Raw genomic sequence first — 15,083 nt, forward strand, 5'->3', positions numbered from 1 at the left:
AAAGTGCACAGTAACCGCCTCACCATTTTACTTTCAGTTCCATAGGTATGTGGTTCGAAAGACAGATGTCACCAAACTGTTGAGTGGGCCAGTTGCCTTCTCCTTCTTTGGTGTATCCCAGGAGCCAATACAGTGCCTTGATCTGGCCGATGTTTAATAGATGCTACTCGTGATAACCGTCACTTCCTACCCTCACCACACCTCAGGTCCTAAAAGCTGTTTTTACACAGGCTAACGTATCACCCCATGAAACTACGCCATTATGCCGTGAGTCACGGATCATTATAACAATTCTCAAGAAGTCAATAAAAGTGACTGTGCCAGAAATCCCATACCTATTTTCAAAAACAACAAAGTATTTTTCTCTATGCTTTGGGGCCTTATAAAATGGGACAAAAACCTAACAAGCAAATGGGATAGGCCTGGGGGATTGCCCATAGTACATTATAAGGATGAAAATGAGTGACATTCCTTATTAATTCATGTTTGCTGACCGAAGGGAACACTGGGAGTTCATTCTCAGTTTCTTCATGTACCTGAGTCTCCACCTCCTGAAGCCATGGGGGTACCTTCTTATTGCCCAAAGTGGGATGAAAGATTGAATTCCTATCAATTAACATTTATTGACACACCCACCAGAAGGCAAATCAAGGTCTAGATCACTCAAATTTTTCTAGATTTTTAGAGCTCCTCCTCCAATTAAGCAAAATATTTCTAGAGCTCCTCCTCCAATTAAACAAAATCCTAATAGGTTAAATACAAAAGAATTTTTAAAAATGATTACTCTCTCAAAAAACGTACACCTAAATGGAAAGGTAGAAGCTACTGATTTATAAAGATATGAGAACACTTTCAAGTGGTGTATCTCCAAGAGTATACACAACAGCAGCACGAGCAGCCGCTGGGAACTTGTCAGAAAGCCCAATTCCTAACCCCAGAACTCAAGTATCAGAAACGGGGCAGGCTCCAGCAATCTGTGTTCTTAACAAGGCTTCCACATCATTTGGATGCACACTAAAGTTTGAGAAACACTGCTTTAAGTCAAATAAGCACATTCAGATCAACATAATTCCAACAGCCTCCACATGGGCTGAGTCATGGGCGGGATTGTGTTCACCCCAGCTTCCTTTATGACCTCTCACGGAAGGTTCTGGGAGGCCCATATTCAAAGTGAAAAGCAGTTTAACATAAAGTCAATCCTTGATTGTCTTGATTACCACTTTTGTGTTATTAATGGCAACTGCACACAGTCCCAGGCTAATTCCCCAGTTCAGCCAAAAGACTTTCAGACTATATTTCTAAGATAAGCTAAATCAGTCTTGTAATGGCTTACATAAATAAAGCCAAACATCAAAGGCTTTTAGGTTTCCTTTCATTAACATGGATAATCAAGAGTTTCCAAACGAGGACAGGTCACAGGAATTGAAATCATCCAAAGTCTAGTCCAACCCTTTTGCCCCTGCTGGTTTGGGGACATGGGCAATTTGGGAGCATTGTTAAAGGGTGCCATGAACATATAAGAGCAAGGGGTAGTCAGGGTCCCTGAGGACCAGCCTGAGCATGACCTCTCCCAACTACTTACCTGGGTCTTTATGTGGCCCGCCAATCAGACTCAATCAGACTAAGGCTTATTGTGTTTCAACCTCACCATGAGGCCCTTTTTCCCAAATTGTAGCTTCATGTTTCTGACCTTGGTCTGTTCACTTGACCCTGATTCCTGATGACTTCCTTCTTTAATCATTTGTTCTTAAATCTGGACTCCAATCTATGATTAACCCAACCCTAATAACTCACAAAAAAAAAAAAAGGGAAAGAAAAAATGTGTGAGCCTATTCCTTTGATGCACAGAAGGCTACAGGTCTACCCTTTTATTATAAGTGTTCTAGACAGGGAAATTCCATTAACCCCGTGGCAATGGTTTTCTTGAAATGTTTCTATCCATCATCATAAAGACAGTTCTTATCCCCACTTCACTCAGCAATGTTTACTATGGCTGAATTTTTTAGTATGTGGGTTCTTAGAGATAATTTAATACAACCTCACTTGTAAGGAAACAACAGCTTGGTACAGACTCACATACTAGGCCTTGAAGAGTTGGCTCCTACACACTCGGGAAATCTAATAGAGTAATGCCCTCTCCCCTGCCACTTCTCCCGCCACCCCCCTTGCAAGATATCCATGTCCTAATCCCAGAAATCTGTGAATTATGTGATTAAATTAAGGGTCTTGAGAAGCAGAGATTTCTTTGGATTATCTGAGTGAACCCAACACAATCACAAAGATCTTTATGAGAGGCAGGAGAGCCAAACTAAGAGAAAGAGGTGATGAAGAAAAGGTCAAAGAGAGAAAGAAAGAGAAATCTAGATTCAGAGATGCCAAAATGCTGGATTTGAGGATGGAGAAAGACAACACAGGTAGTCTCTAGAAGCTAGAAAAGGCAAGGGAACGAATTCTCCCCTAGAGCCTCCAGAAAGAATGCCAAGGACTTCTGACCTCCAGAACTGTAAAATAACTAATATATATATATATATACATATATATACATATATATATGTATATATATATATCTTTAAAATATATACATATATATATTTTAAACTGTAAACTGTAAAATTATATATATTACTTAAAAATTATATATATTACTTAAAAATAATATATATATAATTATATATGTATATATAATATTGTATATAATATTATATATATATAATATTATATATACATATATAAATATATATATATATATTTTTAAGTAATCTCTACACTCAATGTGGGCCTCGAACTCATGACCCTGAGGTCAGGAGCTAGATGCTCTACTGAATGAACCAGTCAGGCACCCCAACTTACATTGTTTTAACCCACTAAGTTTGTCAAAATTTATTATAGCAACAATAGGACATGAGTACAGGTAGTTTATAATCTAGTAAGAGGGAGAAGGTGGCACAGGCAGCTTTGCTATAATTCAGAAAGTAACAAGTATAAAATAGAAACACAAAACCATGCTATGGGAATGCTGATGAAGTGTGTGTACTTCTGGCTGGAGAGATCAGCGAAGCTTCCTGGAGGAGGCAGTTCTGCTGGGCCTTGATGGACTGAGTAGGATTTCAATAGGGGGAGACCCAATAAACGGGAGGAGTAAAGGCACAGAGTTGGCAGATAGAGGATCAAACAAAAAGCTGATGCAGACCTTGTGACCAGCCATTTTTCTCAGAAACAAAAATTACTTGAGTAAGATTTCATACATTCTTCTCAGGATATAATAGGTCTCTCAGTTAGTTTAAAAAAAATGTAGTAATAGCCAACAACATATGATATGTGATAAACTATCCTAAGAATTTAAATACAGAAATCCAGATCTTGGGCAAGAATCCCCATTCTACGGCGAACATGTCATAGGCAAGAGCGAATCTGGCTCATTTTCAGGCAGGCAGGCTTGACAGGGATGAACAGAAAACATACTAAGAGTTAATTAGAACAAACCAAAAGGTAATTCTTCAAAAAGGCATCTGTTAACATTTACAAATTAGACACTTCCTAAACCTTATCAAGCAAGCTACACCAGACAATGGGATCTAACTGAACTGAACCCACTTAGCAGACTGTAGGCTCCGAGGGCTCATGGCGCTGATGATGAAGCAGCCAGTAGAACCCAGTCCCCTTTTGGTAGGTTTTGTTCGTCTGAAGTCAGAGCTCATGATCTGAAGTAATTTTGAATGGCTCTAATTTAGCCTAGGGATTGGGAAGAAAGGAATAGCATTGTCCAGACTGTTGATCTCCATCACCTAAACTCAGCATTGATGGTCCTCTTAGCATGACTTATGGTGACAATATTTTCCCAAGACGGCACCTGTACTCAGGTGCCTTAGCAATACTTGCTTCCTTCTTTATCTTCTGGTGAAATGGATTCCTTTTTGCATGGTTCATATTCGTTGCGGGAAAATTCACAGGAACTGCTGGTCTCCACGGGCCTGCTCCTGCACGAATGGCCTGCTGCTTCTGCCGAAGGTTCCATATCTGTAACATAGGTCTTTGGGTCCTGGGATGGAGCTGCTGTGTGCTTAGGAGACCAGCTTTCTGGACAAGAAGAACTGGGCCTGTTGCAAGCGTCCTCATTTCTCTTGCTGCCTGTCGTTCTGTCAAAGCCCAGAAACGTCACCTCAGACTGGCTACATTCAAATGGAACTCTCTGAGCCATTCCATCTTTTCTCAAACCTTTATCATGAGGCAATGAATGATTATTCTGGTTTTCATCATCTTCCACTGGGATACTCGGTACGTTCTCCAAGAACAGAGGAGAGGGACACCTGAAGGACTTCAGGGAGGTGGGCGGGTCCTCGGCAAAATACAAGCCAGCCTGAGCACTTTCAAGAGTGGTTAGCACCTAATTCACCAGGAAGCAAAGAAATATCTACGTTAAGCTTCCATAGCCTCTCCTTTTACCTTCTTTTCCCATCTACCTATTCCGGAATATTCTCTTATTTTCATGAATTAAGTTCAACTATAGAGTTCTGGATGGGAAGGTATTAAAAATAAGCTAAACCCTTTCAGTTTAATGAGTAAATTAAAAGATTTAAAGCCAAATCTAAAAGACACCCGCCTGAAGTAAATACCAAGAGACTTGAGTTGAGGCTCAGATTTGCCACCGACTAATGTGTGACCTGGGGTGAGTCTCTGTACGTTTTTTACTTCAACCTTAATATCTGGAGTACTGGAAAGGGTCTTGGTCCCCTGTAGTTGTCAAATGCCAGAATTACCTATAGGAGTCTTCTTAAAATACAGATGCCTTGGCCCCAACCTAAAGATCGTCACCAACAACATATGAAGATAGGGGCCCAGGAATCTGTATTTTAAAAGCTTCTCAGTTGATTTGGATGTGCAGCCCAAGTTGAGAAAACTGCTGACCTTGTCTGGAAGAACATGTAACATCTCTTCACACACACGTGTAATTTTTAAAAATACCTTTAGAGAACTTCACTACTTACAAAGTGATTCCATACATATCACCTCATTTAATCTGCACAAACAATATTATTGTTCCCATTTCACAGATAATAAAGCTAAGGCTCAGATAAAGGGAATGAGTATCACTGGCCAGTAAGGAGCAGATCTGTTGCTTGACCTCAGATCTGGCTCCCAATTCCATGTTTCTTTTACTATATATCTCATAGCTCTTTTGGGGCCCAACACAGTAAGGTCTCATAGCTCTTACTGGTGGTGCTAAGCCCAAAATGTAGCTCTGACTCCCAGGCCAGTGCTCCTTACATTTAGATTCTGTTGACCTCTTGTTTAAAACCCTTTCATAGCTCTACGATAGACTCAGGGTAAAACCCCAAATCCCGGAATGGAATTCATGTCCCTCTATCACCTGAAACTTTCTATCATTTTAAGCACCCCAGCTTTTCCGTCACCATATCCCATGTCCATGAACTGCCTGCCTCATCATCTCTGAGCTGGATTCTCCCTGACGAACATGTCTTTCTGTCCTTACTGTTGCCTAAATTCACCGTTCTTTAGACTAGAGCTCAGCCGTCACCTCCATCGACAGGCTTCCGTGACTTGGTATGTGTTCCGACTCTACGCTCTCATATTGACCTGGGCTTTCACCTACAATCACGCTTATCTCTCCATCCTGGAATGCCATGTTAAGTAAACTGACTCTCACTTTGGACTGTGAGTTTGAGGGCAGCAACTGTCTCTTGATTACTGTTGTACCCTCAGCACCCAGAACCAAGTCTGGCACATGTCAAGTAAGCACTAGCTAAATATTTGTTGAACAAATAAGCAAATCAATGAATGGATGATTAAATTGATGAGTAAATTTAAAAAATCAATAGAGGAAATATATAATGCGTTTTTAATGGACCAGATCTCTAAACAAGTGTTGAATAAAATTCTCTTCGGACTACTCACTTAAGTGTTTTCATTAAATTTTTGTGGTGCCCTGGTCTCACCCAGCAATGACCTCTGCCAGAGTACCAAATACTGTGACTTGGTGACTTGCAAAAACTATGAGGCTAGAATTCTCTGTTAGGGGCTGGATTTGCCCCATTGATAAAGAATTTATCGCAAATTGTGTCACTTAGACACAATTTATCCAGCTCAGATTTTCTATGGTTCTGTGGGCTTGGTTTTGAATAAAACCATGTGTACGCACTTCATCCATTGATGGTCTTAACTTTGCCCGCGAGAGAGCACACTGGCCTGCCAAAGAGAAGAGCTTGGCAGAGAAATTCCGAGGACAGGGATGCACTTTCTTATCTAGAAATGAAAGGCATGAATCGAGGCCTCTCTTCTCCATCAATTCCATAAGGAGGTCCCTCTAGGAAGAGAAGAAGACAACTTTATCTTTCAGAACTCTACCCCCGAAATGACGGGGAGATAGGAACAGAAATAAAGACAATTCTCACCAGCTGGATATGCTTTGGATCATCTAACACCACTTTACAACCTGTCAGGACTTCCATTATTACCTAGGGGAAACATATAATAAAATGAGTTACATATGTTAAACACCTCCATAGAGTCAGTTGCAGTGATTAACCTTGACAATAGATAACGTTCACTCTACTCAATGAATACGTTTTACTATTTGACTGATTACATAACATTAACATATAAGACAAGAGCAACAGGAAATCAATAGGTCTAAAAGTGAAAGCCCTTAAAAAAAAATTCTTAGAATTTAGAGCATTCCTGGCCGTCAGCTTTCCTCCTTGGTTGACTGGGAGCTGGTACTCACAATTCCAAAGCTGTAGATGTCCGTCTTAATGGAAAGTTTGCCCTGTCTGATGTACTCTTCAGGCATATACCACAGATGTTTACTGCTGCTGCTGGTCATGCTTATGGTCGAGCTCTGATGTTCCAGGTGGGGTCGGAAGTGTGCCATGCCAAAATCAGTTAGTTTGGGTTGGAACTGATCATCCAGAAGTATGTTTGCACTAAAATTGTAATCAAGGACCAACAAGACAAAAACATAAAGGCATTCTGGTGAAAAACAAAACGACAAGCTCAGTTAATTCCAAACGCCAACAACACAAAGACATACATAGTCTTCCATGAACTAGAGGATATTTTCTCATTTTTCTTAAAGTATAAATACAAGTATTATATGAGACTCTACAATGAAAACTGGGGCGCCTGGGGGTCTCCGTCAGTTGAGCGACCGACTCTTGATTTCAGCTTAGGTCGTGATCTCAGGGTCCTGGGATTGAGCCCCCTTGAACTCCATGCTCAGTGGGGCATCTGCTTGGGATTCTTTTTCCCTCCACCCCTTGCCCCATTTGTGCACACGCTGTCTCTCACTCTCTCTCTTTCAAATAAATCAATCAATCCTAAAAACATAAGGTAAGCTGGAAACCTGACTTAGGAACAGTGAGCTTTTCAAATTTATAGATACATATAGGGAATTGCTGGGTAAAGTTGATGCTTTGACAGCAAGAGAAACTAAAGTTAAACCAAAGCAGCTTTCCTTGCGCTCTTCTGATACACAACAAGGACATGAACTGGGTTTTAATCAGCTAATAATCAAGTACCTGTTAGGTGCCCAGAGCCGTGCTGCAGAATGCCCAGCCTATCAGCGGAGAGCCACTAACCTGCCATGAGGTGAGGAATCCTCCTGCCTTAAAGATAACCCTAGTCCACTGTCCCATCTCTACAGACTTTCTATGGAGTAAAGACAAAAATGTGTTTGAGACTTATTTAGAAGATAAACACCTGCAGAGGTAAAGGCGAAGTGTTTAGAGTCAGTTTTAGCTACCTGTCCCATAAAAACCTTAAGAATCACTTAACATCATGGATGACAGTAAAGTAAGCCTCAGCTGACTTTTACCCTCCAAGGACTGCCGTAGCAGGGATGGGAAAGGCTAAGCCCGTGCATTTCACACGGCCCACACCTGCTGGGAGACCCAGCTCTGCCCTTCCCTGGCTCCTTGACTGTGGCTGGCTTACTTCGCCCCATTCAAGTCAGTGTCGTTTTCCTTGCTAGTGAAATGAGGCGAACAAGGGGACTCACAGACCTGAATATAAACAGCCCACTACCCAGCATACAATAATGCCCAATAAATGGTAAAGAAGATGAAAATTAGTAACAAATCATAAGAGGGCAGATGGATGTTGATAAGGGGTGGGTGGGCCAAGAGAAAGTTTCTGTTTCTCCGTTTTGCTTGGGGAGGTCTTCAGAGTTTGCTTTTTGTTCCTGGAAACCAATGCTTCTAATACCAGGCCTGCCCATCTAAAACGACAAGTGGTATATTTACAGTGTTACACATTGTGATAAAAGTGGATGGGGCACCTGGGTGGCTCAGTGGGTTAAGCCTCTGCCTTCAGTTCAGGTCATGATCCCAGAGTCCTGGGATCAAGCCCCACATCGGGCTCTCTGTTTTCTGCTTATTTTTTTTAAATAAAATCTTAAAAAAAAAAAAAAAGGTGGTAACAGTGGGGCACCGGGGTGGCCCCATCAGTGAAGCATCCAACTCTTGATTTCAGCTCAAGCTGTGATCTCAGGGTCGTTGAGATCGAGCCTGGGCTCCACACTCAGTGCAGAATCCGCTTAAGATTCTCTCTTCCTCTCCCTCTGCTCCTCCCACTCCTGTCTCTGACTCTCTAAAATAAATAGATAAATCTTTTTTAAAAAATAGTATCAATAGCTATGGGAAAAGAACAAGAAATTCTTAATCCTGAAAAAATATTGCATCTTACAAAAGTTCTAGAAGTCCCCCACTGGCCCTGTACAGGTAGGCTGATAGGCAGAATCTAGTTTCATAAGTCTGAATTGCAGGTGTTCTAATAATCCAGAGTACTCAGAGTCCTAGTTCTGTTTCAAGGATTCAAAGCTGGGGTCTTTAAGAATTCCAGCCTGGGGACACCTGAGTGGCTCAGTCAGTTGGCTGGCCATCAGCCTTTGGCTCAGGTCATGGTCTCTGGTTCCTGGGATCGATCCCTGTGTCAGGCTCTCTGCTCAGTGGGGAGTCTGCTTCTCTCTCTCTCTCTCTCTCTCTCTCCCTCTGCCTCTTCCCACTGCTTGTTCTCTCTCTTTCTCTCATGTGAATGGATAAAATATTTAAAAAGAAGAAAAAAAAAGATTTCTAGCCTGGACTTTGTCTAGAACTGAGTTGCCAACAGACAGCATGAAGACATTCCACAGGACCCTTTAGGGATCCAGAAGAACACATTCTCAACTTGATGTCACTCTCTGTCCTTTAAGGGTGGCAGGAGAATTGCAAAATCCAAAGAGCCCATCTCATGTATCTGTCCCAGCACCCACACCTGTTGTGGGACCCAGGCATGTGTGAGAACGTTAGAGAGGGTCCAGCCCTCCAGACTTGGATCAGTCCTCAACTATATCAATCCCAGTCCTCATTTTTCTCCTGGCCTTGTCTCTTCTCTATATATGGCAAACCTGGCAGCTCCCAAGGGCAGCCTGGGTTACGTACATCTAGGTCACTCACCTTCTATCTCTTCTGGAAAACAGTGTTGACGATCCTGACAAACCTCTGAAGATGTGGGCCCCCTAGAGGCAGACACTACCTTCTCTCCAGCTCCAGATAAGAATAGACATAAGAATAGACATCGAAAAGACATAGAAAAGACATATGAAAAGACATAGAAAGAGAGAGAATAGACATTGGCCCCCTTCCATAGGTACATGTACACTTCAAGTGTTCCGATCAAGGAGGCAGCTTCTGGAGAGCTCTTGATCATTTCAGAGCACCAGGATATTTAATTTAGGAGTTTGCCACATGTGCCGGGAGGTGAGATGGGCAGAGAGGTTCATTAACTCCCATTACCAGGACCTCATCCTCTGCCCCCCAGCTTCTGCCGCACTGACAGCCTCGCTCTCTTCTGCACACATCCTCTCCCCCTGCACGCACACACTGGATTTCAGCACAGAGGGACAGCAAAGCTCTGAAGGCCAGAGTTTCAGTGTCAAACATCTCGCCCTCTTCCTCCTCATCTCCAGCTCTAAAGAAGGTATAATAAAATCATAACTTAAAATGCTAGACCCATGAGGATGCAAAAGCTGATTTTGTAAAACATTTAGAATTCCTGAAGAATGGGTCTTTTCTAAGCACAAGAGAAAAAAAAAAAAAACCAAGCATCAAAAACAAAATCGTAATCTAATCCCTTTGTTTGGCCCTCAGCAAAGCTAGTGGGAAGCTGTCAGCAACCGACTCATGCTTTCGACAGACTTTGGGAGAACGGGTAACCACAATGTGTGACACAACATCACCTACAGAGGACTTCAGGTCAGTGAGAGGCCGGCAGTAAGAGTGTGAAATTGTCCTAGGGCACCGCATTTACACTTTTAATGATGATATTTGTTGAAAAGACCAGCACACTTTTGAGTGTGTAACATGGATTTTGAGTGCAGTGATTTACTCCATTCTAAACAAGTCAGCAGGAGCTGAGGTAGAAGAATGTTCTGTTTTAAGAAAGTAGGAATTGCAAAAGACCCTTCAACAGTAAGTTCCATCCTAATTCTTTCCCTTACTGCAGCCTTGAATAGAACACGCTATGCCTTCAACTATCAAGTAGGTCAATGGAATATGGGGGTAATATATAATATATAATATCATATAATTATAATTATATATAATTATATATTATATAATAATATGGGGTAATATATAATATATAATATAGTAATAATATGGGGTAAAAACAGACTAATAAAAGAAAGACAACATAAACTAACTGCAATCATATAACCCTATGATTAATTGAACAAAAGGACAGCTTGCTAGCTATCATGCTTACCAAAGAGGCAAACGAGAAATACAGGTAATGGTCCACACCTTCAATTTTGTGTCTCCACAACCTGCTTCTCTATTCTTTCCCATAAAGCTACTTACTATAACACAGATCATCACCTCTCTAGATGATTCTCCTAGGACAAGGATCAGTGGTGGTACACTGAGGAGACAGGGAAAATCCTACACAAGACAGTCAATATGTATCTTCCCTCTGGGGAGTCACATACTTCATCTCTCTATTGCCGGGGATCTCCAGGACAATTCTTTCTGGGGGACTTGAACCTCCCAAAGGCTACAAGATTTGCTTTCTTTGCACACTAGTTTTTCTCCTGATTTAGTCGAAGCCATTGGGCCTAAAATCTAAAGCATGATGATACCTCTAGATTTTAATGCAGATTTTGAATGGAAGTGCAAATATACATTTGACAGGGAAGCACAAAACTGGTTTTTAAAAAGACGTATTTTTAAGGGATTTTAGGGGGAGTTATTGATACAAAGTAGCCCAGTCTCTGAGTGCCTGGCAATTCTCCAGAAAAGTCTGGACTCCCACGAATTGGTCCCAGAGATAAAGAGGACCCACTGCCCTCTTTGTGACAGCCTGAGGCAATAGGACATCTTGCTGTCTGTCACTGCTGTTATGACACCACCATACCCCTCACCATGAGGCAAGATCCAGCTTCTCAGGGAACCTACAGGTTACCGGAAAAGGGCACACACACCCTCTCCCCCACCACTTCAGCAAGCCATACATCTGTCGAAGCTGAAGCCCTTTCTTTCTCCTCCAATTGCACGACCTTCTCTTTCTTTTCCATTGAACCCAGGCAGAACTCAGAGACAGTATTAAAGGTGGTTATTGCTTTTTTGATGACTTAATGAGTCCTAGGCTCTCCATGTAAAGGCCCAGCCAGTGACACATATTCCTGACTTTAATGTGAAATTTTGTCTCTAACCAAACCAGCACAACTTCCCTAAGGCTGAGTTTCCTCCTGGATAAAAGATCTGAGTAGGCTTACCTCTCAGGGTTATTTCAAGGATTAAATGAGAAAATGTAATCAGAAGGCCTGCTACACAGGGAGGGCCCTGAAATATACTCTGAAGGATGTAGGCTTGCCTTTGTCCATCCTACACCCACCCTAAAATCCCAGGAAACTGGTTTGGTAGCTCTAGAAGTTCAAGGCAGCAGTCTGAAGTCACCGCAGTACAGAGGGATGCACGTGACCCTGGAGAGCTGAGGATCATCTGGTGAATTAGTGTCAGGGCATCTGTTGAGTTTCAGAAGAGTTCCAGAGAAGTTCTGACCTGACTAAAGTAACATTTCCAGATACTCTCAGATCGTGGAGAGAAAGAAGAATTGTTTGGCATAAATGCATGCATGCTCATCTGTACACATGTGTATAAGTAAGTGAATGTTGGGGTTTAGAGACAGTAATGGCAAACATAATTAATAGGGCAAATTTAAATTTATGTACTATTTAATTGTGCTGGCAGCCCTGAGAAAAAAATGCACCTATCTGGAAATTTTAGAAGAAGGGAGACACTCGGGGGAAATAGGGAAATCTGAGGAAAAGCAATTGTTTGTGTCTAAAATGGTTCTGAAAAACAAAAGTACGTCTTTGGGGGTGGGGGGAGAGGAGAGGGAGGAGACTCATTAATGAAACAATCAACCAAACAAATGGACTTTGCATTCCTGGCAGGTTTTACATCCCTACCAAATACGAGCTGAGCAGAGTCCTGGCCACACACATCAGGTCTGGGGGGTAAATGTAGGCGGAGCTTGGGTCCTCAGGCAAGGGTGTCATGGTTGTAGGAACGGGCCTATCTGTGGCTTCTGGCCTCCCACCCAGCCACTCGGTGTTTTCTAGTCCCTCACAAAGGGAATTCTCCACGCATTAACTACCACCATACATCTCTGATCATTTTCCCTTTTTAAAGAATTCATTTTTAAGCATATGGCTTTTCCCCTCCTTTCCTTCCTAAACCACCTCCCTGGTATGAAAGGCTGTTTCACTTGGCAGGAGACACATGGCAATAGAGACAGAGAACATGATCTTAGAGGAAACATTAGAAATGTTCACTGAGATTATCTTGGCTTTGGAAACATTAACAGGAATGAATGCCTGGGATGAAAAATGCCGAGGATAAAACGCATTTCACTTTAAAATCATTCATAAATGTGAAAACAATTAAGCCAGCTAAGGGATAGGATGGAAATAACAAGAAGGTTTACTGCTTTCAGATGCTTTTACGTGATTCTGTAAGTCAAAAACATCTTCGTTTCCCGGAGAACAGAGACTTTGCCAAGAACAGAGACTTCAACTCTGCAAGATTCTTTTCTTTAAATCCTTTTCCTCCTTAAATTCCACCATCTGGAAGTGAATTTTGTTTTTATAACATTCTCTTTGAAGAGTTCAAATTACTAAGACATTTTTGGGCTAACTAAACCACCAGACTTCTTGAAAATACCTTTGAAATGTGTGCTTGGCTTCCTCCTTGGGTGTTCTACAGCTATGTCCTCAGTGTCTCCTTAGAAGACTAGTTATTCTCATTGCTTGAACAAGATGAAGATTCCCAAAACAGACTTCCAGGCCTAATCTCCCCTAAAAGTCTGCTGCCTACTGCCATTTTCACTAGGCGCTCAATGTCAACATTTCCCAAGTTTGCACTCATGACAGTTTCTTCTCCTGCCCAGTTTCTCCGTCTGCCCAGAAAACCAACATGCTCCCAGGAATCCTGGCTCAGAACACTTAATTGCTTAATAAGACCGTGATTGTTGGACCCACACAAACCTGGAACCCTACCTCCTTCCCCATCTGAAGACATGGGATAGAGGCCAATTACAAAACTCTCTAAGTCCGCGTTCTCCTCTGTCACACTGAGATAAGACCAATGATACCCAAACTCAGGGCTGTTGGAAGGAGTAAGTTACTCAATGAACTTTTATGTCACGTCTAAAGTCAGGCTGACCTTCACCGAGTTCCTTAATCTGTCTGCAGTTGATCAGCCCCCCTGAATCCATTAGCACTCACCAAGGCAGTCTGCGTAGGCAGTGCTAAGTATTGTCCATCTGGGGACTTTCTTTATACTGTTCCCCTCACCTGCAAGGTACCTATTTTCATATTCATTCAAATGAAATTTTATTTTTCATTCAAATCCTCTTTGCAGCCCAAGATTCACTTCTTCCCTGAATTTTTCACTCTGCTACCCTGAATTCCAGTGGTGTTCCTTTCTCCAACTTCCCACTATGCCGCTCCAACAATACCATTTGGCACTTACTCAGAAACCAGCTTATTTTGTTTACATAAGCATAATGCTGAGTCCATAGGCGATATCAAGCAAACATGTGTTGATCTGATCAATTTGTTCATTAAGAGAATTTGAAACCATAAGCGGACCCACACCACTCCCTCTATGGCGAATAGATGGCCCAAATGTTGCCAAAGCATCTTCCAGGTTCCTTGGCAGACATCACTAATTGAGTTCAGAATGCACCCACCCCAGGTTCTTTTTCAACACTGCAGGTGGGAAGTCATTACCAATCCATCAATGATGGAATGTGGGATGAAACAGATTTGTCTTTTTGTGTGTGTGTGTGTGTGTGTGTGCAAAATAGCTTCTTAATGGCAGAGCCAGGACTAAAGCCTAACCCTCCTTTTTCCATTTGCTACTCTTTCAATTTACCATAGTTGGCTGAAAGAAACCTTTTTATTCAGCTATTCATAAAAGATAAGAAACTCTTGATTACTAAGCAAATGTAAAATGAAATTCATCTTGTGTTTCCTTGGAGTATATACAGATAATCATAGTGGCAGAACAACGGTTAATGGGCAAGTCACAGGAAGCCAGATTTTAGCTCAAAATAAATGAAGTTCCAGGGGTTAGAGCTGCATCCAAATGGAGTACTAATAACGTGCTGTGCAAGGGTCCAAGGACAGGCTGGACGAGATGCTTAGAGACAGTGTCTATGACGTGGGAGGAATGACAGCTTACTGCCAAGCCTGGCCCTGGGCTTCACACTCATTACCTCACTGCCTCCCCCTAACTCTAGGAAGAAATGCAGAAGTCACCTACCCATTTCCAGACAAGGAGTTTTACTTTATTATAACAGTAGAACATAATCCTTAATTTAAAAATTTTAAAACACGATAGAAAAGGAAAAAACAAACCATTCGTGAAAAAGCCATAGTCTCTCCATCTAAATTCATAGTGTGGTATGTTTTAATTTTTTTTTTTTTAAAGCTAGGCTCCACGCCCAGCACAGAGTCCAACACAGGGTTTGAATTCATGGCCCCGAGATCAAGACCCGAGAGCCAAGAGAAAGAGCCAGTGGCT

At 41.9% G+C, this 15,083-nt stretch overlaps 1 protein-coding gene across 1 annotated transcript in view; it reads right to left on the bottom strand.

The window, feature by feature from the left end:
* Positions 1–3,732: 3,732 nt before the first annotated feature.
* IRAK3 (interleukin 1 receptor associated kinase 3) overlaps positions 3,733–15,083 on the bottom strand; it is a 47,362-nt gene continuing 36,011 nt past the window's right edge. Inside the window, exons 9-12 of the mRNA XM_032854889.1 lie at positions 6,743–6,941; positions 6,411–6,473; positions 6,158–6,322; positions 3,733–4,384 (exon numbers count right to left, since the gene is read on the bottom strand). Of these exons, the coding sequence (XP_032710780.1) occupies positions 3,866–4,384; positions 6,158–6,322; positions 6,411–6,473; positions 6,743–6,941 (946 nt within the window). The 3' untranslated portion in view covers positions 3,733–3,865. The remainder of the gene's footprint in view (positions 4,385–6,157; positions 6,323–6,410; positions 6,474–6,742; positions 6,942–15,083) is intronic.

This window comes from Lontra canadensis, unplaced genomic scaffold (assembly GCF_010015895.1).
Source record: "Lontra canadensis isolate GAN:19392208 unplaced genomic scaffold, GSC_riverotter_1.0 scaffold9, whole genome shotgun sequence".
NCBI classification, from domain to species: domain Eukaryota; kingdom Metazoa; phylum Chordata; class Mammalia; order Carnivora; family Mustelidae; genus Lontra; species Lontra canadensis.